At 43.4% G+C, this 26322-nt stretch overlaps 1 protein-coding gene across 2 annotated transcripts in view; it reads right to left on the bottom strand.

The window, feature by feature from the left end:
- Ptpn11 (protein tyrosine phosphatase non-receptor type 11) overlaps positions 1–26322 on the bottom strand; it is an 87026-nt gene that overhangs the window by 48562 nt on the left and 12142 nt on the right. For both annotated transcript variants that reach the window (XM_063225674.1, XM_013144831.3), the window contains exons 2-4: positions 16537–16659; positions 6487–6681; positions 396–588 (exon numbers count right to left, since the gene is read on the bottom strand). In XM_063225674.1, coding sequence (XP_063081744.1) covers positions 396–588; positions 6487–6681; positions 16537–16659 — 511 coding nt within the window. The remainder of the gene's footprint in view (positions 1–395; positions 589–6486; positions 6682–16536; positions 16660–26322) is intronic.

Genomic DNA, 26322 nt, shown 5'->3' with positions numbered 1-26322 from the left:
ATGCTCTTTATTCACAGCAGGCGAATGCCCAGGTGTGGCACCCAGACACAAAAGGCCAGGTGTACAGTGCCGGGCTAGGCTGTGACAATCCTAAGGACAAGCTGAGGCTGCTTTGCAGACATGGAGACCTGGAGGTAACGCTAGCAGCTGTCCCAAGAAACAGAATAAACACTGCAGGGCAGAGGTGACACGTTGAAGCACAAATTAATCTGCCAGCAGAGACTGGACATCAAACAGGAGTCTGGAAATAACAAAACAATCGCAATAAACAACATAGTAACAGGGTAAAAGATCTTCGCTAAATGAACAAAGAACATCAGATTTTGGGTATAACGGCATCTGTCTTTCTCTTGCAGAAAACATCTGGAAGCATTGCCTGGAACGCAGGGCTTTACCTGGCAGCGGATCATGACGTGTGTCACCTTCGATTTGCCGTCATTGCTCTCCCCTTTGTCATCACCAGTGCGGACAGAGAGAACAAAATCTCCAGGGTGGCTCTGGCTCTCTCGGACAAGAAAGCTACCATGTTTTCCCTTCTCAGTTAGTAATTTCTCTGCTTCTTTCCCAGAAAGATGACCATGAAACCACCTAAAACATTTAAAAATGGAAATGAATTGAGTTCAGCCATGGATTCAAAACATCCTTTCACTAAACTATCATGTACAGTCAGCTCTCTAGAACACAATGTCGAAACAGACACATTCCTCCCAGGGACAGACTGATGAGCCTGCGACGAAACCAGCATCTCACACAAGCAGAAAACATGACAAGAAGGCTAAGAATGACCATGATTTTTTTTTATTTTTTTTGGAGTACTGCAGATTGAATTAGATTTTAAAAAATTAAAAATATCAGAGATAATCAGAATTGAACCAATTGTCAAACAAATGGACTTAATAAATATGTGCAGTGTTCCACGCAACAACAGAATATACATTCTTCTCAGGACACATGGAGCTTCCTCCAGAAGACCACATGCTATCTCATAAAGGATGCTTATGTATATGCAAAAGAATCAAAATTATCCCATGCATGTATTCAGATCACAGGGGAAAAGAAATCACAGAAATTATACAAATCCATGGAAACTAAACAATACCCTCTTGAATAATCACTAGGTCACACAAAAAAAATCAATGAAGAAATTAGTTCCTAGAATCCAACGATAACACTAGCACGACACACTAGAACCTATAGGACACAGAAAGCAGTCCTCTGAGGAAAGTTTCTAGTTCAGAAATATACAGCAAGCCCAAGTAAATAACCCAGTGAAGCAGCACCTCAAGGTCCTAGAAAAACAGGACCAATCCAAATCCAAAGCTACTACAAGGAAGGAAATTATAAAGGTAAGAGCAAATATTAATGAAATTGAGACTTTAAAAAGTATAAAGAATCAGTGAATCAAAGAGCTAGCTCTCTGAAAGAATAAATGAAACAGACTTAGCCAATCTTAACAAAATAAGGAAAGACTCAAATCAACACGATTAGAAATGAAAAAGTCAAAAAACTTTACAACAGGCTCTGCCGAGATCCAGATTATTAGTAACTACAATGAGAACCTGTTCTCTTAATAAAATGGAGAATTCAGAAGAAATGGGTTGATTCCTAGGTATATACAAACTACAAAGCTGACATTAGAAGACCCAAACCCCTGAATAATCCAACATCAGGCAATTACTGAGTAAGTAGTAATAATAATTTAGAAAAAAAAATGGCAACCAAGACAAGTCCAAGTCCCAGTGGATTCAATCCCAACTTGTTCCAGAACTTCAGGGAAGACACATTGCTACTCTCCAACTCTTAATGAAACTGAAAGAGGAGTAATTATTCCTGAAGTCACTCCTGGAAGGTATCCTAATTCTAAAACCAGAAAAGGACCCAACCTAAAAAGAGAACTAAAAGTCAACCTCTTTAGTGTGTTCACAGCGGGCCGTAATTGTGTCTTGCTGCTAAGGCAGCTGGATTTTAACTTCACCATCTGATGTTTTGTTTTGCTTTGCTTTGCCTTTTACAGACAGGGTCTCGTTACACAGTTCAGGCTGGTCTTGAACTATCTAGGTAGCCCAGGCTGGCCTCGACCTCACAATGATCCTCCCGCTCCAGCTTCCCCAGTGCTGGGATTTCAGGCATGTTACCTTGCCTAGCTTTCATCAGCTGCTGTTAAACTGCTAACCGCCAGTCGGTCGAGCCACCTGATGAGACAGTCATACATGTACTATGGGTGGTTTAAGCTGGCAGCAACATGTTAATGATTGTCAATGCAAAAGTCCTCAACAAAAGGGCTGGGGATATAGCTCAGCAGCACAAGCGCCTGCCTGGCAAGTACAAGGTCATGAGTTCGACCCCCAGTACCCAAAAAAAACTCAACAAGGTATCTGAAAACAGTATGCCTCTTCAAAAAGATCATACATCATGACCAAGCCTCATTCATCAAGGATGGTTCAACACACACACACATCAATATATGTAACAGACCACATAAACAGAAGCAAAGACAATAATCACATGATCATCTCAACTCATGGAAGCCTTTGACAGAATCCATGATTTCATCACAGCCATGTACACCTGGATTCCCAGCACTCAAGAAACTGAAACAGGAGGATTCAAGGCTGGCCTAGGCTGCATAATGAGCTCAAAGCCAGCCTGAACTGTGTAACAAGACCCTGTCTCAAGGAAGGAAGGAAGAAAGGAAGGAAGACAGGCAAGTCAGCCATTCGTGACAAACCAATGTCCCTAACATCATATTAAATGGGGAGAAGCTAAAAAGGTTTTCTTTAAAATCAGGAACAAGACAAAGATGTCCACTATTCACCAGTACTGTTTGCTTTTCTGCAGGGGGTGGGGGTGGGGGTGGGCAGTATGTCTGAGACAAGTTCTCAGTTTGAAGGTCAGGCTGGCCTTGAGCTCACTGTGTAGCCTCGTCTGGCCTCTCAACTTTCCAAGCTCCTCCTGCCTTACTTGTCAGTGCTGGGATTACAGGCTGCGCTACCAAAACTGGCACCAGTACTGCTCAATATGGTTCTCAAAACATGAGCTAGGGTAATCAGGCAAAAGGAAAAAATAATAAAAGGGATACGGTGTAGAAAAGGAAGAAGTAGAATTCTCATTATTTGCAGATGACATGACCCTCCACATTGAAGACCCGAAAAAGACTCTAGAGTCAATAACCAAATTCAGTAGCACAGCAGGATACAGAGTCAACACTCAAAAATCAGTAGTGTTCCTGTGTGCCAATCAGCTCACAAATTGGACAACAGCTTCAAGAAAAATTAAATACCTAGGAATTAACCTAAGCAAGGAAGTAGAAGACCTCTACAGTGAAAGCTGCAGTACTCTGAAAAAGGAGACTGGAAGAGGACGTGGAAAACAGAAAGCTAACCCCTGATCCTGGAGATGCAGAAGCAACAGTCAAAATGGCTCTTTCTTCAAAACTAATACACAGACTGAATGCAATCTCGATGCAAATGCCAACAGCCTTCCTCAAGAAACTGAACTAAAGAAACAGAACTAAAGAAAACAACCCTAAAATTCAGATAGAACCAGAAGAGGCCTAGAATAGTAAAAGCAGTCTGGGGAAACAAAAGCAAGGTAGGAAGAATCACAATTTCAGACTTCAAATTACACTACAGAGCTACGGTGACGAAAACACTGGCTGCATGGTGTAGTACATATGCCTGTAATCCCAGCACTCGGGAGGCTGAGGCAGGAGGACCACCTGTTTGAGGCCAGATCCCATCTCAAATAAATAAGTAAATAACACAAAACCAGCATGGTGTGGGAAAAAACAAAAACAAAACAAAACACCTTTATTAATGGAACAGAACAGAGAATACAGGAACAATTCAAAGCATATCGAGCTACCTGATCTTTCATAAAGGGACCAATGGGGATTTAGCTCAGTGGCTCAAGCACTTGCCTGGTAAGCACAAGGTTGTGAGTTCTATCCCCAGTACCAAAAAATAAAAAACAAAACACTGTGATAAAGGGGCCAAAAACTTTCGCTGGAGGAAAGACAGCCTCTTTGACAAATGGTGCTAGAAAAGCTAGCTATCCACATGCCAAAAATTCAATCCAGACCTATATATTTCACCAGGTACTAAAATAAAATAAAAATGGATCAAAAATGACATGTTAAAATAGAAATACTGAATGCATACGCCAGAAAATAACTAAGCAAAACTCTTAAAGGCATAGACACAGGCAAGGACTTTCTGAACAGAACCCCAACTGGAAGAGATAACCCTAAAAATCAACAAATGGGGTCATTTCAAATTCAAAGCCTCAAAATGGCTGCACCACAAAGACATACACTTAAGTAAGATTAACTGGACACTCGTGTAAACACTGCACTGCCCGAGACACGGCAGCGTAGATGAGGACCAAAATGGACAAAACACATTGTGAAACAGAAAGAAAACCTTCAAAGGGGAAGGGGAAAGAGACGAAGAGAAAAGAAAAATAACGATGAGAAAAGAAGGACAAACGGAAACAACGCTCTTGTAAGTAAGGGTGAAGGGGGTGACGGGATGATGGGAAGGAGAAAACAGAAGAATCGAGCTTTGTCATGAGCAGGTCCAAGTTCTCTGTGATGAATGTGATCATCATGTATCCCTAAAATGTACCAATAAGCTTAATTTAAAAAGCTTTGCACAGCAAAGGAAACAACCAACAGAGTGAAGAGACAACTACAAAGTGGGGTTGTATTGTTTTTTTGTCCCAGTGATTGAACTCACGACCCCACGCTTACAAGGCACATGCTTGTGCCACTGAACTAAATCCCCAGCCCTAAAAACATCATTATAAATTAATTCGAGCACGTCCAATTAACTTAAGTATTTCCAATCTGTACGTCAAAGGCCTCCAAATGTGCTACTGATGTCTTCAGACAGTATATTGGGCTAGCACCTCAAAGTGTAATGCACATAAGACTTGGAAGGGCCAAGGCTTGGATGGGCTAAAAATCCCTACACCCTATAACGAGAGATAAAAGATAGCAACACACGTAAGTCTCAACGGAAGCCAGGAGGCTTTCCAAGGTCATTCAAGGACAGATTTTTTTGGAGGCAGAGCCAATCCAGGCAGGCCTTGAACTCACTGTGTAGTACGGGCTGGCCTTCAACTCGAACTCGGTGGTGATCCTCCTGCCCCAGCCCCCAAGAGCTGGGATTACAGGCATAAGGATAGATTTTTAAATAGCACTGCTGTAAATTATCATGGAAAACAACTTGACATGGTCACATGAATGCCTGACTTTCTCCCTCCTCAAGCTGGTTACAAGGAAGCACAAGCTACCATAACAGGTCACACCAACAGCTCACCCCTAAAGGAACAGGCCAACTTAGTTTTCATCCACATATAACAGAAGAGTGAAATGTAGAAATAAACCTGAGTTTGCCCATAGTCCTTTGCTTGGATCCAGAGTGGTAGCTGAAGAAATATTAGGAGCACATAACAGCAATAACATAAAGTTGGAATAACCTGAAGATACTAAGCTAATTAAGAGACAGGATTGGGCCAGAAATACAGGTCTGCGGCACAGCATCTGCCTGGCAAGCAAAAACATTTCCAGAAGAGACATAAGATTTGTACTGAGTCAGAAAAAGAGGCTGAGAATTAGAAAACCAACACAATCGATACAAATAAACCAAGCCCCAGCCGTCACCAGCTTAGCTCCAGCACTCAGGAAAAGACCTTAACAAGAATACAACTGCCTGTAAGCAGGGCAAGCTCTCAAGCTTGTGAATACAAGGAAGCCGGGCCTCTGAGTTCTCCGCTCTTCCATTTCTGGGTTTAAACTGACATCTGTTGGTGGTTCTGCTACATAACGGGTTGGGAGCCACCACAGAGAATTGCTGGTGTTTGGGTTTATTATTTTTATTTTGTTTCATTGCCTTCAGTTTTGGTTTTTGCTTTTTCGACACAGGAATTCACTGTGTAGTCCATGCTGGTATTCAACTCACAATTCCTGCCTCAGTCTCCCAAGGGTGGGATGACACAGTCAGATACTACCATGCCCAGCGAGCTTCTTCAGCATCACCATAAGATCTGCATTCTTCTAATAATTCCCAAAGATTATCTGCTGAAATTCAATAAATCTTAAAATTACTGTATATACTGGGTATGCACAGGAACAGTGTGTGACCCTGCAGAATGAGTGTAAGTAACAATGCTGTAAGAAAAGGGTGGAAAAATGTTACTCCTATTCTTCTTTTTTCTTTTTGTAAACAAGGTCTTGCTATGTAATTCGGACTGGCCTTGAACTCACTGTGTAGCCCAGGCTGGCCCTGATCTTGTAGCAATCTCCTGCCTCCGCCCCGAGTGCTGGGATCACAGGCAGCTGTCACCACGCCCAGTTAACATACTTTAATTAAAGGTGACAGTCTTTGGAGCATTGTAGACCCCATGGTCCATCCCCAACATATTCATATGACACACAGGGCCTGACAGAGCTGCAAACTCTGTGTTGACTAAGATGCCACTGACCTTTCAGAGGTAGGATCTGCACAGTTCAGTGGATATTTGAGCTCGATAACGTCTCCATTCTTCTCTTTCAGCTGCCCATGATGTTCCATGTAATACTGGACCAGCTCAGCCAAAGTGGCAAACTTCTCTCCTCCATACAGGTCATAGTAGTCACCTGTGTTCTGAATCTTGATGTGGGTGACAGCTCCATTTCTCCTAAAATAGTCCATGCAACGAGGGAGGAAAAAAACAGAGCCACAGAATAAAACACTAGTAAAAATAGGTCTCATGTTCAGTATCAAATTTTACCTAGAAGTCAAAACCTGAGGTACAAATTTCCCCTCCTCTATACCAAATACAATGAGGGTGAAAACCTATGGTCAACCACCTCAACCGGAGGTGTCATCAGTCTCTGCACTCCACACACCTGCTATTTTGAAGGGCTGGCTATTTAACTGTATATGCTAAGTGACAACACCTGTTATCATTAAGTAAAATACATACCTTCTAATCCAGCAAATCTACTCCTAAGTATTTTGCTCAAAAGGAAGGAAATGGAAGATACCAAAAGACTTGCACAAAAGTACTCATTGCAGACCTTATAATAGAAAAAACTTGAAAATTCAAGTATCAAAAATGCATAAACAGGGGCTGGGATTTAGCTCAGCAGCATCAGCACCTGCCTTGCAAGCAGGCGGTCATGAGTTCGATCCCTGATACCGATAAAAATGAAAAAGACAAAAAAAAAAAAAATGCATAAACAACTAGTGACATGCTGATACAATAGATATCACAAAGCAAAGCAAAAAACAGAAACGAAAGACAGCAACCCCTCCTGCCTCTCAGCAGCTGTAGCTCTCACCACTGATAGATATTTCCTACTTAAAAAAAAAAAAAAGGGAGAGAGAGAGAAAAAAAAGAAAGCAAGAGAGACAGAGGCAGGGACAGAGGAAGGAAGGAAGGCAGGCAGGCAGCAGACATTACACTGGTACACTGGGCTGGGGTGGAGCCCAGTGGTGGAGTTTGCCTGGCATGAATGACACCTGGGTTCCACCTGTAACGGGGAGGGGAATGACACGAAGGAATATACCCTGTGTGGCTTCATTTATATGAAACTGTACAAGTAAAACTAGTCTACAGGGACAAAAAATGAAACTGGTAGTTGCCTCTTGGAAGGAAAACTGGAAAGGGCACAAAGCAGCTTTTTAGAATAATGGGAATGTCTCTGACTGGGCATAAACATGTTTATCAAAACTCAGTAAAGGGAGTCGGGCATGGTGGCTCATGCCTGTAATCCCAGCATTTGGGAGGCTGAGGCAGGAGGATCGATGTGAGTTCAAGATCAGCCTGGGCTACAAAGTGAGCTCAAGGCCAGCCTGAACTGCACAGAGACCCTGTCTCAAAAAGAAAAAAGGAAAAAAAAAAAAAAACCCTCAATAAAGATATTGCATATATCTTTAAAACTCACTGTAGGACTGGTGGCACAGTATGGCTTGGATTTAATCCTAAGCACGACATGCATACACATGCGTGCATGCACAAGATAGTAAAGGGAAAACCTACTTTAAAGACACATATTACTGACAGACTTCCCAACTGAGACAATTAATGTGTCAGCCCCTGATTATATGGAATTACATAAATATATCTCAAGCATACCAATATCTACCTTTGTGGAAACCAGGGGCCTGGTAGCCCCTAAAAAGGTAACCATGGCAACCACTGACATTCCCATGTTCCTTCTTTTTTCTAAGTGGTGGTGGTGGCACAGCTGCTGCTCCAAACTGAACGCAGGGCTCTGCACATGCTCGGCAAGTCCTCCACCACTGAGCCACACTGCACTGCCAGTCCTGGTCCCCAGCCCCCTGCTACACTACATTTTTTTCCTTTTAGTGCTAGAGACTGAGCCTCGTGTTCTACCACCAAGCTATCTCCTCAAGTCCCTTATTTATTTTTAGTCTGTCTCTATAACATTACTAATGAACGCTCTAGAAAATATGTTGCTACCACAGAGAAAGGAAAATGGGAACTAAGAACAAACAAAATCATCCCAAAATATTACTAAAATCTAATTCTAATTTTTCGTGACAATTTTTCCAGTGGGTTTAAAAAAAACCCACTTGAAGTCTCATGCGCCCCCAACTACATACCACATTATTTTAACACCTGCACTTCTTATTTTTAGCATTTACTTAATAGCTTATCACAAATATAGGTATTTCAAGTATGGATTAGATCAATATATAGCAACACAGGTGGCTATCAAAAACACGACACTGCACAAATAAAGGCATAATGCAGAACTAGATGACATATATACCATACCTGACAATCTAGGACTATGAGAGTATTACTCATGGGACATTTGAACACACCGTGTATATGTGCATTTATGTGTGTGTGTGTGTGTGTGTGTGTGTGTGTCACTGGGGACTGAACTCAGGGCCCTTGCTGAGCGCTTCATCCCCAGTCCTCCTTGTTTATTTGATTTTGATTTGTGCACGCATATGTGTGTTACTGGGGAATAAACTCAGGGCGACGCACTCAACTACATCCCTACTCCTTTTCTTATTTTTCATTTTAAGGAAGGACCTCGCTAAGTCACTCAGTTGCCCCGGCTGGGCTCTAATTTAAAATACCGCTGCTTCTGCCTTTCGGAGTATTAGGATTACAGCTATACACTGCCACACCTGGCCCATTTTTGTTTTTAATAAACTAAGGAGATATACACCAAATTCATGATAGTAACTACCTGTAAGGAAAACAGGAGACCAGAATCAATGAGCAATAGCTAAAAGGAAATCTCAAAAGCCGAGTGTGGTGATGCACACCTGTAATCCCAGCACTCAGGAGGCTGCAGCAGGAGGATTGTTCTGAGTTCAAAACCAGCTTGGGAGGCCAGGGATTTAACTCAGTGGCATAAACACCTGCCTGGCCAGTATGCGATCCTGAGTTCGATCCCAAGAACCCCCCCCCCCAAAAAAAGACAAGCCTGGGTTACAAAGTGAGCTCAAGGCCAGCCTGAACTACATAGTGAGACCCTGTCTCAAGAAATACAGGGGGCTGGAGATTTAGTTCAGCGGCATAAGCGCCTGCCTTGCAAGCAGGCAGTCGTGAGTTCAATCCCCAGTACCGATAAAAAGGAAAAAGACAAAAAAAAAAAAAATACAGGCAGGCAGACAGACAGAAATTTTACTTTATTCTGAAGGAAAAAAATGACTAGCAATAAATATAAGTGATTCTAACATAACGTTCTGCATCTGCCTATATTTTTCTCTCAAAGTTAAAAAAGGTGAGGATTCTCTCCTAGGCCAATTGAACACCAACATAATCATTAATTTTGCAGCACAGCAGAGTTTACATCATCTGCACAGAGAAAGAACAACATGTACACTACTTACACATACACAAGTGTATACTCAAGCATATATAGCATATATATGAGTGCCTGTAGAGTATCAGGCTCAGCATCCTTTATCTAAAAACCCCAAAAGCCATAGCTTTCTGAGCATCAACATGTCACAAAGAGAAAACCACACCTGATTTTACACAAAACTGACACCCGACAGGTCAGTCAAACCACAGGTGCATTAAAAATACTGTACAGGTAGGGCGTGTTGGTACACACCTATAATCCTAGCACTGGGAAGCCTGAGGCAGGAGGATCACTGTAAATTCAAGAGCAGTCTGGGCTACAAAGTGAGCCCAAGGTCAGTCTGAAGTGAGTAGTGAGACCCTGTCTCAAAGACCCAAAAAAACCCCAAACTATATGAGACTACCTCCAGGGTATCTGCATATGATGGCTACACAACATAAATGAACTTCATGTTTAGATTTGGGTCCCATCTCTAAGATCTCTCATTATGTATATGCAAATAGTCCAAAACTCATCTGTACTCTGAAACGCCTCTGGTCCCAAGTATTTCAAATAAAGACTACTTTACTTGTGTTCCGTATACATAAAGAAACATAAAGTCTGAAGCAGATGTGCTAGAGTCATAGCTCAGTGGTAGAACACATGTCCAGCATGCAAGAGGCCCTGAGTTTGATCCCCTGCACTAAGGGGAAAAAAAACACCTTAGAGGCAATGTTAGAGTGGTTAAAAGCACTGGTTCTGGGGCCGGGAGTTGTAGCTCTGCGGTAGAGCACCTGCCTAGCATGTGTGGGATCCCAGGTTTGCTCTCCAATACCATCAAAAACAACAATCAAACCAAAGCACTGCTTCTAAGACAGCTGACGGAAGAGATGTATAAATGGTCTTAAACTGAAAGGTGCTTTAGCTTCAATCATAAAACTAAAATTCATTTGAGACACCATTCTCATCCAAGGGGCTAAAATGAACAGCTTGAGCGCTCAATGGGCTGTGAAAAACCAGGCAGCTCTACGCACTGTGGGCAGAACCACAGCGCACCAGCCCTGTGAGGGGAACTCGGACACCCACACTGTCTAACACCTGCTGCCTGCCGCGCCCTCAGCCCCAAGGGTCCACCGTGACAAGCACAGAATAATATACGTGAATCACTCATATTCATTATGTGTATTCACTGAGGCATTATATATTTCAAAATATTGGAGAAAACTACACTGCTATCTGTAAGAGAGAATACAAAGAAACTGTGCAAGAGCCACAGGGTAGAACGCTATGTAAAGCTGATTAAAAAGATGAAGAAGTTTATAAAAAAATTCCCGAAAGTGAAAAAGAGAAACCAGAAGGAAATACATTTAACATTCTACTTCAAATACAAAAATAAAAGGAAAATAAACAATACATGTACCCCACTGATATGCATGATTTTTATGTTTTAATGTATCACATAACATAAAAAATAAATTTAAATAAGGTCATGCTCAGAGGGAGAAAAAAGAAAATAATAAGAAAAATATATATTTGCACCAGGTGTGTGGCACACACTTGTAATCTCAGCACTTGGGAGGCTGTGGTAGCAGGATTGCTGCGAGTTCAAGGCCAGCCTGGGCTACACAGTAAGTCACTGTCTAAAAACAAAAAGAAAGAAAGAGAGAGAGAAAAAAAAAAGAAAAACACAAAAGATAAATCAAAATTAGTAGAAATTAATCTCCACAGGAATGGAGACACTGTGCAAGGCATAGTTGTGAGAATGAGATTCCTGGGCCAGACATTTAGCTCAGTGGCACGAGCACCTGCCTGGCAAGCAACAAGGTCATGAGTTCAATTCCTGGTACCAAAAACAGAATGAGATTTCTCAGAATATGCCTTCTTATACAGTTTCGAAGTTTGATTCTTTTTTGTCTTTCTTTCTTTTTGTTGAGACAAGAGTCTCATGTAGTTCAGACTGGCCTTGAACTCTCGCTGATTTTCCTGTCTCACTGTTCTAAGAGCTCAGATTACAGAGATGTCCCACCACTCCCATGAATTTTGAATCCTACACGTTTCACAGGCTCAATAAATACAAATTAAATCAATAAAGACAAAACAACAATATAAATGGAAAGAAATGAACTTGTGTAACTTTACACCTATCCAGAAAATTGAATTCTAGTAAAATTCTGAAGGCAGTACAAACACTATGTCCATATTCTAGGAACAAGAGGACTCCAAAGAAATCTAGAACTTTATTTAGTAGGTTTATAATTAGAAAAGATAATAGTATAGTAATTTTAAAACTTTAATTTTAGGGTTGGGCAAATGAGGTCACACATTATGCTGTTGAAAACAGCAGCTCTCCTGCAGGACACAGGAAGTACAAACCCGTACTGCAGAAGAAGAGGAAGTTGGGCTGAAGGAGAACTATCTATCAGTAAGCACACTTGGTTTTAAACACATAAATATTTATTTCCAGCTCTGTCCACTCCTGGTAGGAGCCTAGAAGCAAAGACGTCCAGGAGCATAAACACACCCTGCACCTAGACCCTGGCTCCTGAATTCCATCTCCCACTAGAGTGGAAGAGTTGAGGCCCTGAGAGAAATGGGGGATTCCCAGTCTGGAAAAGGAAAATTTCAAGAGTCATCTGAAATGTCTCAGTCAGACCACAAGGAACTGTTCAAAGACTACTGGAGAACTGTCAACAAGATAACTCACCACACTCACCAAATCTGGGGCAATTTCATCAAAAAGAACAATGATGTCAATGAATCTGATACACACATTTGATAAAAAGAAAGAAGTCAGGCATGGTGGCACATGCCCATAATACCAGCACTTGGGAGGCTGAGGCAGGTGGATCACTGTGAGTGGATCACTGTGAGTTTAGACCAGCCTGGGCCACATAAGCGAATTCAAGCCAGCCTGAACTGCAAAGCAAAATCCTGTCTCAAAATTTAAAAAACAGAGAGAAAGAAAAAGCAACCATAAGTCCATGATACTCAAAAAGCGGGGCAGAGCTTGGAATGTTGCTCAGTGTACAGAACTTGGCTGGTATACACAAAGCCCTGGTCAGCTTGGGAGAGGAAGGGTGGTTAGAAGGAATGGGGGCTTGTTGGCACACCTCTTTATAGATGAATGCTGACCAATGAATATGGAAGAAATAACAATTACAAGCTGGGCATAGTGACCCATGCCTGTAAGTCCTAACATTTGGGAGGCTGAGGCAGGAGGACTGCTGAGTTTGAGGAAAGCCTGGACTACCCAGTGGGTTTAAAGCCAGCCTGAACTATATAGTGAGCTTGTCTCAAAAAAAAAATAAAAAATAAAAAAAATGGGGCGGGGGGGGGGGGAGGCTGAGGATTTAGCTCAGTGGCGTAAGCACCTCCCTGGCAAGTGTGAGGTCATGAATTTGATCCCTGGTACCATAAAAAGATAGTAAATTTCCAATTGCTAATATAATATTTAGTCAGATAAAATCCACCAACAAATGCTAAAACTGCTGCACAAAATTATTAGGGAGCTGTATGTGGTAGCCCATGGCTGTAATCTCAGCACTCAGGAGGCTGAGGCAGGGGATTATGTCAAGTTTGAAATCACCCTGAGCTATGTAGGAAATTCAAAGTCAACCTGAACTATACAGCGAGACCTTGTTTTAAAAAAAAAAAATTTTTTTTAAAGGAAAAACATGTATTAGGGAAGGAGAAATCTGCACTTCATAAACTATCCTTTTGCAAATCACTTACTAAGTACAAAAAGAAAACCATAACTTTATAAACAGAAAAATTCAGCAACGTTTTTACCAAGGGATTAAACTGAATACAACCAAAAGACAGGACAAACACATTTTATGTGCCTTTCAATATAAAAAAAATGAGATGCATCCAAACTCAACAACATATTATGCTTCTCAAAAATGTTTAAAACTAAAAATGAAACAACCAGCAAATCCAGTCTGGGGACCAACTGTGAAATAAAAGCAATGGCCAAAAGCCAAAAACTAAACCCTAAGTTTAAAAAAGACCAGGAGAGGGAGCTGTTCTAGAATAAAACAAAGCAAACCATAAAAATTAAATGAACTGAATCATCCTCTTTAGCTGGCTTTCTAGGCACCTGGAAGGCTTTGGGTTGGTGGATTTGGGAGATTCCTATGCAGTCTCCCTATGCAGACCAGGCTAGCCTTGAACTCACTATGGACCCAGGGTGGCTTCCAGTCCATGTTCCTCCTGCCTCGGCCTCTCAAGTGCTGAAATTACAGGTGTGCCCCGCCACATCTGGCTGAGTTTGGATTTTAGTTCCCATAAATATGTGCAATTATTAGGTACTGATTATAAATATAAAAATGTGGAGCAAAAAGCCAGACATGGTAAAGGACACCTGTAATCCTAGCACTCAGGAGGCGGGGACAGCAGAAGTATCCCCAATTCAAGGCCACCTGAGATATACAGCAAGCTCAAGGCAGGCTGAGCTACACAGAAAAACCCCGTCTCAAAAAGACTGGAAAGGGGCTGGGGATTTAGCTCAGCGGCATAAGCACCTGCCTTGCAAGCAGGCGGTCATGAGTTCGATCCCCGGTACCAATAAAAAAGAAAAAGACAAAACAAACAAACAAAAAAGACTGGAAAAACCCACAAACTTCGGGCTGGGGATATATCTTGGTGGGAAAGCATATGCCTAGTATTTGTGAGGCCCTAGTTCAAACTAGCACCCCAAAATTAAGTAAATACAAAAAACGTAAAGATGTATCAAGAACCTATTAAAACAATGAGGGATTTTTTTTCCCATTACTGGAGATGGAACCCAAAGCCTTTGCAGTGAGCCACAGTGTCTTGCTAAGTTGCCTAGGCTGGGCTTGAACTTGTGATTCTAACTGCCTCAGCTTCCCAGGGTGCTGGGATTATAACAGGCACACACCACACTTGACTAATGAATTAAATTTTTATGTGGACTATAATACTATCCAATCAATATTTTATTTTTTTTCCAATCAATTTTAAAAATCTTTCAATCCCCAGCATCACAAAATAACAAAACAAAATCTCAAATACAATAATATATTGTATAGCTATACATATCTTTGCTCATAGGAGACACACACATAAGTATTTAGAGGTGAAAATAAATGTTATCATCTGCTGCTTCCTTTCAAACAATTTGGAAGAAAATGCAAAAAAAAAAATTTTGAGATAAGTCTCACTATGTAGTCCACACTACCCTTGAACTTGAGGTGATGCTCATGTCTCAGCTTCCTGAGAGCTGGGGTTACAGGTGTAATCCCATCACCATGCCCGGCCAAAATATATGTATTACACACATAAATGCACACTGAAAAAGGAAAAAGCAAACACGGCAAAATGTTAACAGCTGAAGGGAATATGGGTATTTACTGTATCTATTCTTCAACTTTTCTCTGAAATTACTCAAAATAAAGGTAGTAGGGGGCAAAAGGAGAAAAAAAATAATGGGAAGCTGGTTCCATGATCCTGGCTCAGCTGCTCAGCAACATCAGCCTGTTTACCAACTCCGCCTCTGCCTCAGCTTCCTCCCGAGAAATAGGGGTGCTTCCTAAGTAAAATAAGGTGTGTAGAGTGCACAAGGGCTGGGCCCAGCGTCCTCAGCAGCACCTGCCATTGTCACCTCTGATCTCTACTTACACTCTGAGCTCACACGTCACCGTGGTAGGTTAGAGGCTTCTGCTGAGAGAAGGCCGAGGACTTGAGACCGCTCCAACTCACTCCTTATAGTAAAACGGAAGTAAAAGCCAACGACAAGGACTTCTCGAAAAACTAATCTATGCCAAAAGGGACTTCCTGAGTCTGAAAGAGCTTCTACGTACATTCCCAAGAGCATGTCTTACTTACCTCTTTATTCAAAACAATAATGATTTAAAAGTTAATTTATAAAACAGTTCAGTTCTAGCTTCTAGAATAAGCTAGCAGAGGGAAAATAAGAGGAAATCAATTCCTAGAAAACCTCTCCCAACATCTGCCCAAAGAAATATATGATACACTATTCATGAAAAGTAAAAAAACCACCCGATGTACCTCACTCGACATGCATGGCCCAGTGCATGAACTGGAGCGTTCACACCATCTAACTGCTAAACGGCTATCACGATGAGCAGTCAGTCAGAGGTGTCCGTGAAAGCACAGGACTCAAAAAATGTTTTCAATTGCAAAATGTTACACACGATTACAGAACCATTTATGTGAAGTTTAAAAACACGCAGGCAAGCCAACTTTTGACTGTTCGTACAGGGTACAAACGCAGTCAAGTAAAAAAACATGTTCAGGAAGGATCCAAGCCAACCTCTGGATGGTGGTTTCCTCTGGGGAGAGAGGGAGGGAAATGGGACTGGGCAGGGGAACAAAGGGGACCACAACTTCCTCAGTCATGTTTTATTTCTTGACAAAGGAAAGTGATCTGAAGAAACCCTTACGAAGTCTTTTTCCCATGAAGCAGTCAACAGCTGGGAAAGGAAAAATGCGGGAACCGGGCTCCAGATGCGTGGAGGTCCACCCTGGATCCCTGACTCGAGCCCTGCGGTCTCTCCTGGCAGGAGGTGCTGCTGTTGCCAGCTCTGGCTCCAGGACCCCGTGGAGCCCGGCAAGCAGGCCCTGCACCCAGAGGCCCAGCCACACACTCTGTGCTCCCAAGGAGGACAGGGGGGCGGCTGAGCAAGCCTGCACCCTCCCCACCATCCCCTCCCCTCCCCTTCGCTCCAGCTTACCTAACTGAAAGGGTGAAGTCTCCAGGGTTACTTTTACTGGGCCTCGCCAAAAAACTGCCATCGACTCCTCTGGTCAACAGTAGATTTTCTGCCTCCACGCCGGTGATGTTTGGGTGAAACCATCTTCAAAAGAAAGAGCGAGAGCAATGAGAAACAGAGGAGCCTGTAACGCATCTCTCCAGGCCCCAGCAGCTGGGGGTAGGCGGGAGGGGCTGAAGAAAGACCCTCCTTATCCCACACACATCCTTTTTCAAGGCAGGGCCCTGGGCTGCGGCCGCCACAGGAGCAGGGACAGGGCCAAGGTCAGTGGGCCTGGGGCAGGGGCTATTCATACGGTGCACTGGCAGGGCAAGGCCCGAAAAGCCAGTCCATAAGGTCAGGAAACTGGGCACATGGAAGAGACTGTAAAGTAAATGAAAAATAAGCTGCTCAGTAAGTAACCCTACTGCAGCCAGCAGGGGCCTTAACCCGAAACTGAACGTATCAGTGTAAGCTGGGGGCAGGCCGTTCAGAGATGGAACAGGGTTCGGCACGTAGTTCAGCAGTGCAACATAGGCTTAGCAAGTGAGGACGCAGGTTCAATCCCCAGCACAAAAGGGAGACATAGACAGAATGCACGCCTCCACACGCATGCACGGACTTCCCAGCTCCCTTCTGCAAAGGCTTGGGAGGATCAGCACAAGGAACACCCTTACTTAGATTCTAACTACCATTCTGTAATAAAAGAAACTACACTCCTTGGAGAAATGGCTGACTCCAGGATCGGGCCAATAAAAGAAAGAAGATGAGCGCAGAACGTCTGGCTGTGCCGTGGTAGGAAGTGTTCCAATGCGGACATGTTAAAGGGGTCACGGAGCCAACCTGAAGGCCTCCCACTGGTCAAAGTAGGGACAATCTGTGGCTCATAATGAACAGTGACATTAACACCTTATAACCCATGAATACAACAGGAAATCTAGAATCTATACAGGTAATTTTTTCTATTTAAAGGGAATAAAACAGAATGATAAAACAGTGAGAACCCAATATTGGATTTCAAAAATAAGACGGAATCTACAGCTTGCACCTGTAACCCCATCACTCCAGAGGCTGATGAGGCAGGAGGATCACATTCTAGGATGGACCGGAACATTCACACATCAGTGACAATATACTCGCTTCATGTTTGTAGCAACACCAGAGACTGCAAACAGGGCCTTGCACACACTAGTAGCCGGGCAAACCCCAGCCGCCCACAACCGTTTTAGAGACAGTCTTACTAAACTGCTCAGGCTGGTCTCAAACTTGCAGTCCTCTTGCCTCGGCCTCCCTAATAGCTAATAGCTCCCTAACAGATTACAGGTGTGCACTATCACGCCTAGCTAATGTAAATGTACTTCATGCCACAGAACTATGCATTTAAAAATGGCTAAAATACACTTCTGGCCATTAAAGAAATGTGAATTAAAACAACACTGAGATTCCATTTCCATAGGGTGATCAGCAAGAACTCAAGTCAAATGCTAGTGAGGTTGTAAAGGAAAGGAATTCTTCTAATACTGCTGGTGGGAGGGTAAACTAGTCCACCACTATGGAAATCGGCAGGGAAGGTCCTCAAAAAAACCAAAATGAATAGCCAGGCCTGGTGGCACATGCTTGTAATCCCAGCACTCAAAAGGCTGAGACAGAAGGATCACCACAGCTGGGGATTTAGCTCAGTGGCTTAAGTGCCTGCCTTGTAAGTGCATGGTCGTGAGTTCAATCCCCGGTACGAAGGAAAGAAAGAATGAATGAACAAAAGAAAGAAAAGAAAGATCACCACAAGTTCAAGGACACCCTGACTTACATAGTGCAACCTTGTCTCCAAGAAAAAAAAAAATTATAACAATGAAAGAATTGGCGTGGGGGACAAAGAATTATTCAGATTAAAGACCGCAATAAATCACAAAAAGGTAATAACTGTGCAATGCTGGACAATATTACGGACCAAAACAAAGAGATGAAAAAGGAAGAGCTTTTTGCCATAAAGTACATTGCTGCACCAGTCTAAGGAATCTGAAGTCTGGCTGGGTTGGTGTTTTGCAACAGGGTCTCACTATGTAGTCCAGGCTGCCTCAAACTCAAAAGCAGCTCTGCCTCAGCCTTACTAGGGCTGGGGGTACAGGCATGTGCCACCACATCCCGCATATTTTATTTCTGACATAGCATCTCATTAAATAACCCAGGCTGGCCTTGAATTTGTGATCCTCCTGCCTCGGCCTCCTAAGTAACTGGGACTACACGCATACAGCCAACATAATACAAATTGTGAGGACATACAGCAGTGCTGTGAGCAGCACTGCTTTGTTTTAGAAAATATACAGGGAAGCATTTGAGACATAAAATGTGATGTCTACAACTTAATGTCAAATGGTTCAGGAGAAAAAAAGTCATATACAATTATATACACACAAAACTGCAATGCGGGTTTGTATGACTAGCGAAGGAAACTGATAGAGCACGATGGTATAATGTCAACGGTACACACCAGTGAAAAACAAATAGGAGTTCTTTGCAATTTCTGTGGCGATTTGAAATTATTTCAAATAAAATGCTTTTTAAAACACACAAATCAAATTGGGCATGGGACTTCTCTGGAATACCAGTATTTGAGAAACTGAGGCAGGAGGACTCAGGCCAGCCTGGGTTGTACAATGAGATTCTGTTTCCAAAAAAATCCCCACAAATGACAAAGCTCACCACAGATGGCATTTGTTTCAAAGGAATCTTGCCTACTTTCAGCAAGATCTCCTTCATGGATTTCAAAGTCACCAAATTTCACTGGGTGTGGTAGTGTATACCTATAATCCCAGGACTCAGGAGGCTAAGGCTGAGGCAGGGTTATTGCTGCAAGTTCCAGGCCAGCCTGAGCTACACAGTGAAACAAACAAAAAAAAAGTCAAAGTTTCATAGTCAGAGAGTAACTTGTAAAGTCACATTATCCAGTACCTTCATTGGCTAATTAATGCCTGTAAATACGCTCAGAAATGTAAGTCAATATTAAATGTAGAGTCTCAGTACTGACAATCAAATAGACTTTTAAGAGACTTCTCAACAAATATTTGCCCAACTACATACAGTGCTTCCCAACAGGCAGGAGCGAGGGTGAGCAACCTGTGTGTCTCCAGACAGCCAGACAGGCTCACAGCCAGCAGCCCCGTGGCTCGGAGACAGGCTCTACCCTACCAGCTCTGCACCTGCACGAGGTACTCAGCGTTTCCTCTTCACGCTCCTCATCTGGAAGATGGAAACCACACTTCTTGGGTTATTTTAAGAGTAAACAAGACAGAGGGCCAGAGGAATAGCCCAGTGACAGAGTGACAGTGATAAAATGACAGGAGGTCCTGGGCAGCAGCCCAGCCCCACAGCAGAACAAAAAAAAAGTCTTTACACCAAGCTACACAGATTAAAAAGAATCCATACAACGAATTATTAATCTGAAAAAGAAAAGCGACACCAAAATCGCTAGAGGCTGGATGCAGCTTGCAAACACAGTGCTAGGGCGCCCCGTAAAAGAAGCCAGACCCCAGAGGCCAAAGGCTGCGCTGCACTGACAGGAAAAGCTCAGAAAGGGAAAGCCAAAGGACTTGCTGGGGGACAGGCGAAAGAGGGCAAAAGGGGTGGCAGCAAGGGCAGAGCGTCTCTTCTTGAGGTGACTAAATGTCCTGAAATTAAGGTGATGATTGCAATCTGTGAGTACACTAAAACCACCAAACCGGATACTTTAAATGACTAAACTGTATGGCACATAAATTATACCTCAACAGAGCTTTTTAAGAATAAGATTTATCTAGCCAAGTAGCGCACACCTGTCATCCCAGCACTCAGGGAGACTGATGTGGGAGAATCATAAATTCAAGCCCAACCTAGACAACTTAGCAAGACCCTATCTCAAAATAAAAAATAACAAAAGGGATATAGCTCAATGCAAAACCCCAAGTTTAATCCCCAGCACCATCAACCCACGTACACACAAACACCCCCCACACACACACAAAACTGCTTGAGATCCTAAAAGAAACAGGCTTCATTCATTCAGCAAACACTGAGCACCCACGATGGGCTTCCACAACCCTAGGACAGCAGTTTAAACAAAGTCTCTACCCACTCCAAGCTATCTTTATAATGGAGGAGACAGAAAATGAAAAAACAACAGGCAAATAAATGAAATGTCAGATGGTACTCAGTGCTGCAAAGAGGAACAAGGCAGGGGGAGGAAACAGAAAGCGGGGGCCCAGCACAGCGCCGGCGGCTGGGGAGGGCCCCCTGTGCTAAGCTCACTCTGCCACCAAGCACCCCGGCCCGGGACATGACATCTGATCAGGCACCAGAAGGTGTGATACGCAGGGGTGAGGGCGAAGAGGCAGGAGGAGCACAGGGGCAACACGAGGGGCCAGATCAAGGGCACGGGGAGACCATGTGTGATGCGGTCAAGTACACAACGCTGACAAAGAGCAGGCATGAGACAGAGGAAGAGATGAAGCCGGAGAGCTACTCAAAGAACAGATCTTGCAATGCTTCAGAGCACCCTGCAGAAACCCAGGGTTCGAGTTCTAGTGAAACGGGAAAGGATGGGGGGGCAGAGCAGCACCAAGATCTGAGTAAATGATCCTTCAGATGACAGTTTGAGAGCAAGGACAGAGCCTACAGCGCAGCCAGAAAGGTTCCGTGATAACACAGGCAGGAAATGGTGCCAAGAAGCCCGGGCAGAAGCTGGAGCAGCGATAAGGAGCCCCGGCGGGGCTTTTCAGATGCGGCCACAGGGCGGCTGAGGGGCTGCATGGAAGGGTGGAAAGGAAAGAAGGGGGGCTGGGGATTTAGCTCAGCGGCATAAGCGCCTGCCTTGCAAGCAAGCAGTCGTGAGTTCGATCCCCAGTACCGATAAAAACGAAAAAGACCAAAAAAAAAAAAAAAAAAAGAAAGAAAAGAAGGGAGCACGGATAAGCAGAAGTCTGGGCCAGAGCCGCTGGGGGTGAAGGTGTCCTGTGGGGAGGTGTGGAAAGGTGGGCGGGGAGGTGGGACACTAGGGCCATGCTGCACGTGTGGCAGAGGGAGCTGCCGACCAGTAGCGCAAGCGTCTGGCAGATAGCAAGCACTGACAATCGTAACAAATCCAAGATTGTTCAGATAAATCACCAGAGAGCAAGAGCCCCACCCCAAAGCAGCTCAACTTTGACATTCCCGTGGTTTCCATTAACCGAAACTTATTTTTAATTTTTCCTGTGGCATCTCATTACTGCTTTGAGAGGAATCTAAATATTATTCTGATTAACTGATTATTTTTTAAAGAAAAAATCACAAGGCTCAGAGCAAAAGAAGAAAATCTTAGCTCCCTCTGAGAGCTTGTCAGAAGATCAAGAATTTTCACCCACAGAAGCTTCGACCTCAATGTTTTTGTACCTCTTAATCCAGTGTCAATCCTTTTTATATTCTGTGTAGTTATTTCAATCATCCAATATAAAAAATAAATCAAAAACAAACAAAAAGACCTTGTCCGCAACTTCTTTGATCTGCAGTTCCCACATAGCTGCCCTGAGCTGTAAAAGATTAAAAGTAGTAGGAGCTGGGAATTTAGCTCAGCGGCACAGGCGTCGGCCTGGCAAGTGCGAGGTCGTGAGTTAGATCCCCGTTACCACAAAAAAAAAAAAAGGATTAAAACTAATAACATCCAGCTATTTGTAATTTTTCAAAAAATATACTGGAACGCATACGTTACCCACATAAGCTAGTCTACCCACACAAGCTAACTAACACGTCAATCCCCTTGGCTTTTGGCTGTCAAACAGCTAGGTTAACGCAGGATGGTAGTCTGGAAGCCGCGTGACATAGGTGTCTTCTACCAGGAGAAAAAACATGGAAAAACTATTGCATAATACAGGTCTGGGGAGCAAATCTCTTCAGAATATGAGTGCATGGTACCAAAGACAGAAAGGAAAGACAACCTTCCATTGGGTGAAAAAGCCTTGTAAATAGGAACAGAGTCTGGTGCCCGACTTTGCGCCAGTTGGAATCCAGCTGCAGACGCTCGGCTACTTATTTAGCCTGCTAACTCTCGTCTATCAAATGAAGACGGTGGTGCTCCTGGTGTCACAGGTCAGCTGCGAGGGTAGAGTGAGCTAATGTCGTCTATAGTATAATAAGTACCACAGTAAGTACAACACTAGGCCAGCACACAAGCTTCTCAGAGCCATCGGCCTAAAGGAACATCCTGCCTGATATCACCATTCAGCAACAGGACAGGGCTGGAGGGTGGTTCCGTGGGGGAGCACACAATCAGCATGAGCAGGGCCTGAAACCCAGCCCTTGGCACCAAATTAAATTAAAAAAGAAAACTACTCAAAAACCACAGCCTCAACATAAGCAGGATGCATAGAGAATGCCCTAATCCAAAAAACTCATAAGTAAAAACAAAAATAAGGCAAGGCGTAATGGCACATGCCTATAAACCCAGCACTCAGGAGGCTGAGGCAAGAGGATTGCTGTAAGTTCAAGGCCAGCCCTGGGTACACAGTGGGTTCAAGTTAGCCTCAACTGCATAATAAGATCCTGTCTCAAAAAAAAAAAAAAAACCTCATTAGGTGATGTCACACCTAACTCTGAAAGCCTTTACAGCATGCAAGAACTGAGGAAAAACTGGCAGGCAGGGCAAACAGGTGAGCCATAGGAGGCCTCAAGCTGTTCTGACATGGTATCCCAGGTAGAGAAAGTCCCTGCAGAGGTTTTCTGGTAGCTTGGAGCCTTCTTTCTAAAGAAGGGGGATGGGAGGATGGGGATTTAGCTCAGCGGCATAAGCGCCTGCCTTGCAAGCAGGCAGTTGTGAGTTTGATCCCCGGTACCGATAAAAAGGAAAAAGACAAAAAAAAAAAAAAAGAAGGGGCATGATCCCAGGAGGAAAAGACTAAAAGGTTGTGCAAATAAAGTTACAAAACCTAGATGAAATGACTAATTTTCTAGGGACATGCAGAATGCCAAAACTGACCCCACTGGAGTAAGAAGACTTAGGCAATCACTTTGTGTAGAAAAATAGAAAAGGAGCTCTTCTATAGAAAGCTAGCCCTTTAGAAGAGCGCAGGCCCAGGCTCTCACAATGGAATTCTACCAAACCTTCGAGACCTGCAGCACTCCGTAGTCCCCGTGGTCTTTCAGTTAGTTATTCCAAGACACTGGAGAGAGAGGACAATTCCCTATTTCCCTTTACAAAGCAAGTACAACGCTGACAGCTCCATTAGACAAAGTGTACGAAGAAGAAAAAAAGTACCACTGGCACCCAGAATATTCTCACCAAATTCAAACAAAGTATCACAACACATTAGGAAAAAACATATCATAACCAAATGATAAATCCATAAATGAGGGTGAATTTGTTAGAATTGTTAGAATTTCCTTAGACTAAGTCAAGTCTGTGTATAATTCAAAATCTAATAGCAATAAAACTTTTTGATAAATTAGGATTCTAATTTTAACACTGCCTTCAATTCAATTGTTTTTTGTTTTTAAGAAAGTTACCAAATGGTAAAATCCCAAGGACTGAAATCAATTCCAACCTCCAATTTGAAAGTCTTTCAACAAGCTGTTCATTCTGAGAACCAAGAAACAAGTTCAATTCCATTCCAAGGCAGCAACCAAACCGCCCACAAGCCAAGTTCTATGCTCATCTCAGCTGAAGAAGCCATCAACCCTTTCTTTCTTTCTTTCTTTCTTTCTTTCTTTTTTCTTTCTTTTCTTTCTTCTTTCTTTCTGGTACTGAAGATCGAACTCACAACCTCACGCTTGCCAGGCTGGCACCGTGCTGATGAGTTTTATCACCAGCCAGGAGACTTCATTTATAAAAGTAACAGGAGTCCAAATTCACGAAAACCACCGCATTATTAAATCTGGATGCCGGGCTTCGCTCTTCTAGCCTTTACTTGTGGTTTCTGCATTTTGTTTGTTGGTGCTGGGGATTGGACCTAGGCCCTTCTCATGCCAGCAAAATGCTCTTATCACTAAGCTACACCCTCAGCCCTGGCTCATGTTTTTCAATCTGCAAGACTAAAACCCACCCAAGGGAAAACGCTTCTGAAAAAGATTCTTATTGCTTTGTGAGACAGGCTGTTGCTTTGCAGTCCAGGCTGCCTTTAACTCACTATGTACCTCAGGTTGACTCTTGACTTTTTGATCCTCCTGCCTCAGCCTCCTGAGTGTTTGGATTACCCGGAAGCTGAGGCAAGAAAATTGAGAATTTGAGGCCAGCCTGTGTGCTAATCTTAGAGGATGTGAGCCTTAAAGCTATTAGAGCTCGTTTGCTTGTTCTCACCTTATTCAATACATAAGAGTCTTGTCTATACTCTCCACCACAGAGCATACCCTTCATCGATTTGAAATTACCTTGTATTCAATACATCATTTAATACACTTGATCGTGAATCCTATTTAGCCTGGCATCTGCTTCACCCAAATTCTCTTTGACTGATGTTTGTTTGATTTTTTCTTTGTCATTCTTTGTATGCTGATTTGTCGTTTCTAAATTCCACCTGACACAGACATTAATTGGGGGACTTAATCCATTATTACTGACAGCTTAGGTTTGATCTCGGCTTTGCTATTTAGCTACTTCCATGATTTGCAAGTTCAGACATTGTTCCTAATTCAGGTAAGATTCTAAGTACTTTTACATCATAATGATGGACCTGAACATTCAAAAAAACATCCTAAAACCCACAAGTAACAGCTGCAGAGAGGAGCCGATGCGCCCTCTGCCTGGAAATCGAGGCCCTCCCCGTTAAAGCTCTCCCTGACGCCCTGCCCCACCCTTAGCCTTCACAGAATGAAACTCTGCAGGCTGTGTAGTGGCCGCCTGTCCAACAGCTATCCAGAGGCCCCCACTGTCCACCTGCTGCTCATCGGTGCCCCGTTGCTACTGTTGTCGCTTCTTGCTTTTTTAAAAACTAGATTCTGGGGCTGGTGATTTAGCTCAGTGGCGTAAGTGCCTGCCTTGCAAGCAGGCAGTCGTGAGTTCGATCCCTGGTACTGATTTAAAAAAAAAAAAAAAACTAGTTTCTAAACTGGGCATGGTGGTGCACGCCTGTAACCTCAGCTCTCAGGAGGCTGAGGCAGAAGGATCCTCATGATTTGAGGCCTGTCTGGACTACACAGTGAGACTTTGTCTCAAAAAAAAAAGAAGAAAAAAAGCTCTAAAAGAATTTTTCAAGCTGTCTGGACCTCCTCACTGTCATGGCAGCCTTCCCACACTATTAAATGCTTCTACCAAGATCTTTGGGGCTGACCACTGTTTTTCATTCCTATTGGATCTTTCCTGATCTATTTTGGGCTGTTGATTCTGTTTGTTTGTTTGTTTGTTGTTGTTTTTGAGACAGGGTGTCACTCTATTCCCCAGACTGTCCTCCAACTCTTGAGCTGAACTGATCTTGAGCGGGTGCGGTGACCACAGGAGTGTGCCATGCTGCCCAGGGGTAGAGTCATTCTTACTGTTACACTGCAGGGTGACTCCAGAGCCTGGGGCACGCCAGGCAAGCCCTGTACCACCGACCTATACTGCAGCCCAATTTTTTCAGTCAGTTTTTTTGGACCTCATTGAGAAGACAGACTTTCTAAAATCCATTAAATTCATTTACTGTAACTGTTCAGGTAGGTAGGAAAGTGAAAAGGCCCAAGCTTCCCTCCAGATGCTCAACTGCACCTATCAGAAGTAACCGCTGGGCTGGGGGCGCAGTCAGAGGCAGAGGACTTGCAGGCACAAGGCCAAGCTCACTCCCTGCCCTCCCGGCC

The sequence above is a fragment of the Cavia porcellus genome, unplaced genomic scaffold, assembly GCF_034190915.1.
Source record: "Cavia porcellus strain 051 isolate PalLab524CR breed Dunkin Hartley unplaced genomic scaffold, mCavPor4.1 scaffold_16, whole genome shotgun sequence".
In the NCBI taxonomy this organism is placed as follows: domain Eukaryota; kingdom Metazoa; phylum Chordata; class Mammalia; order Rodentia; family Caviidae; genus Cavia; species Cavia porcellus.
Note: the sequence above shows the minus strand (reverse complement) of the source record. Positions and strands in the feature narration are given on the sequence as shown.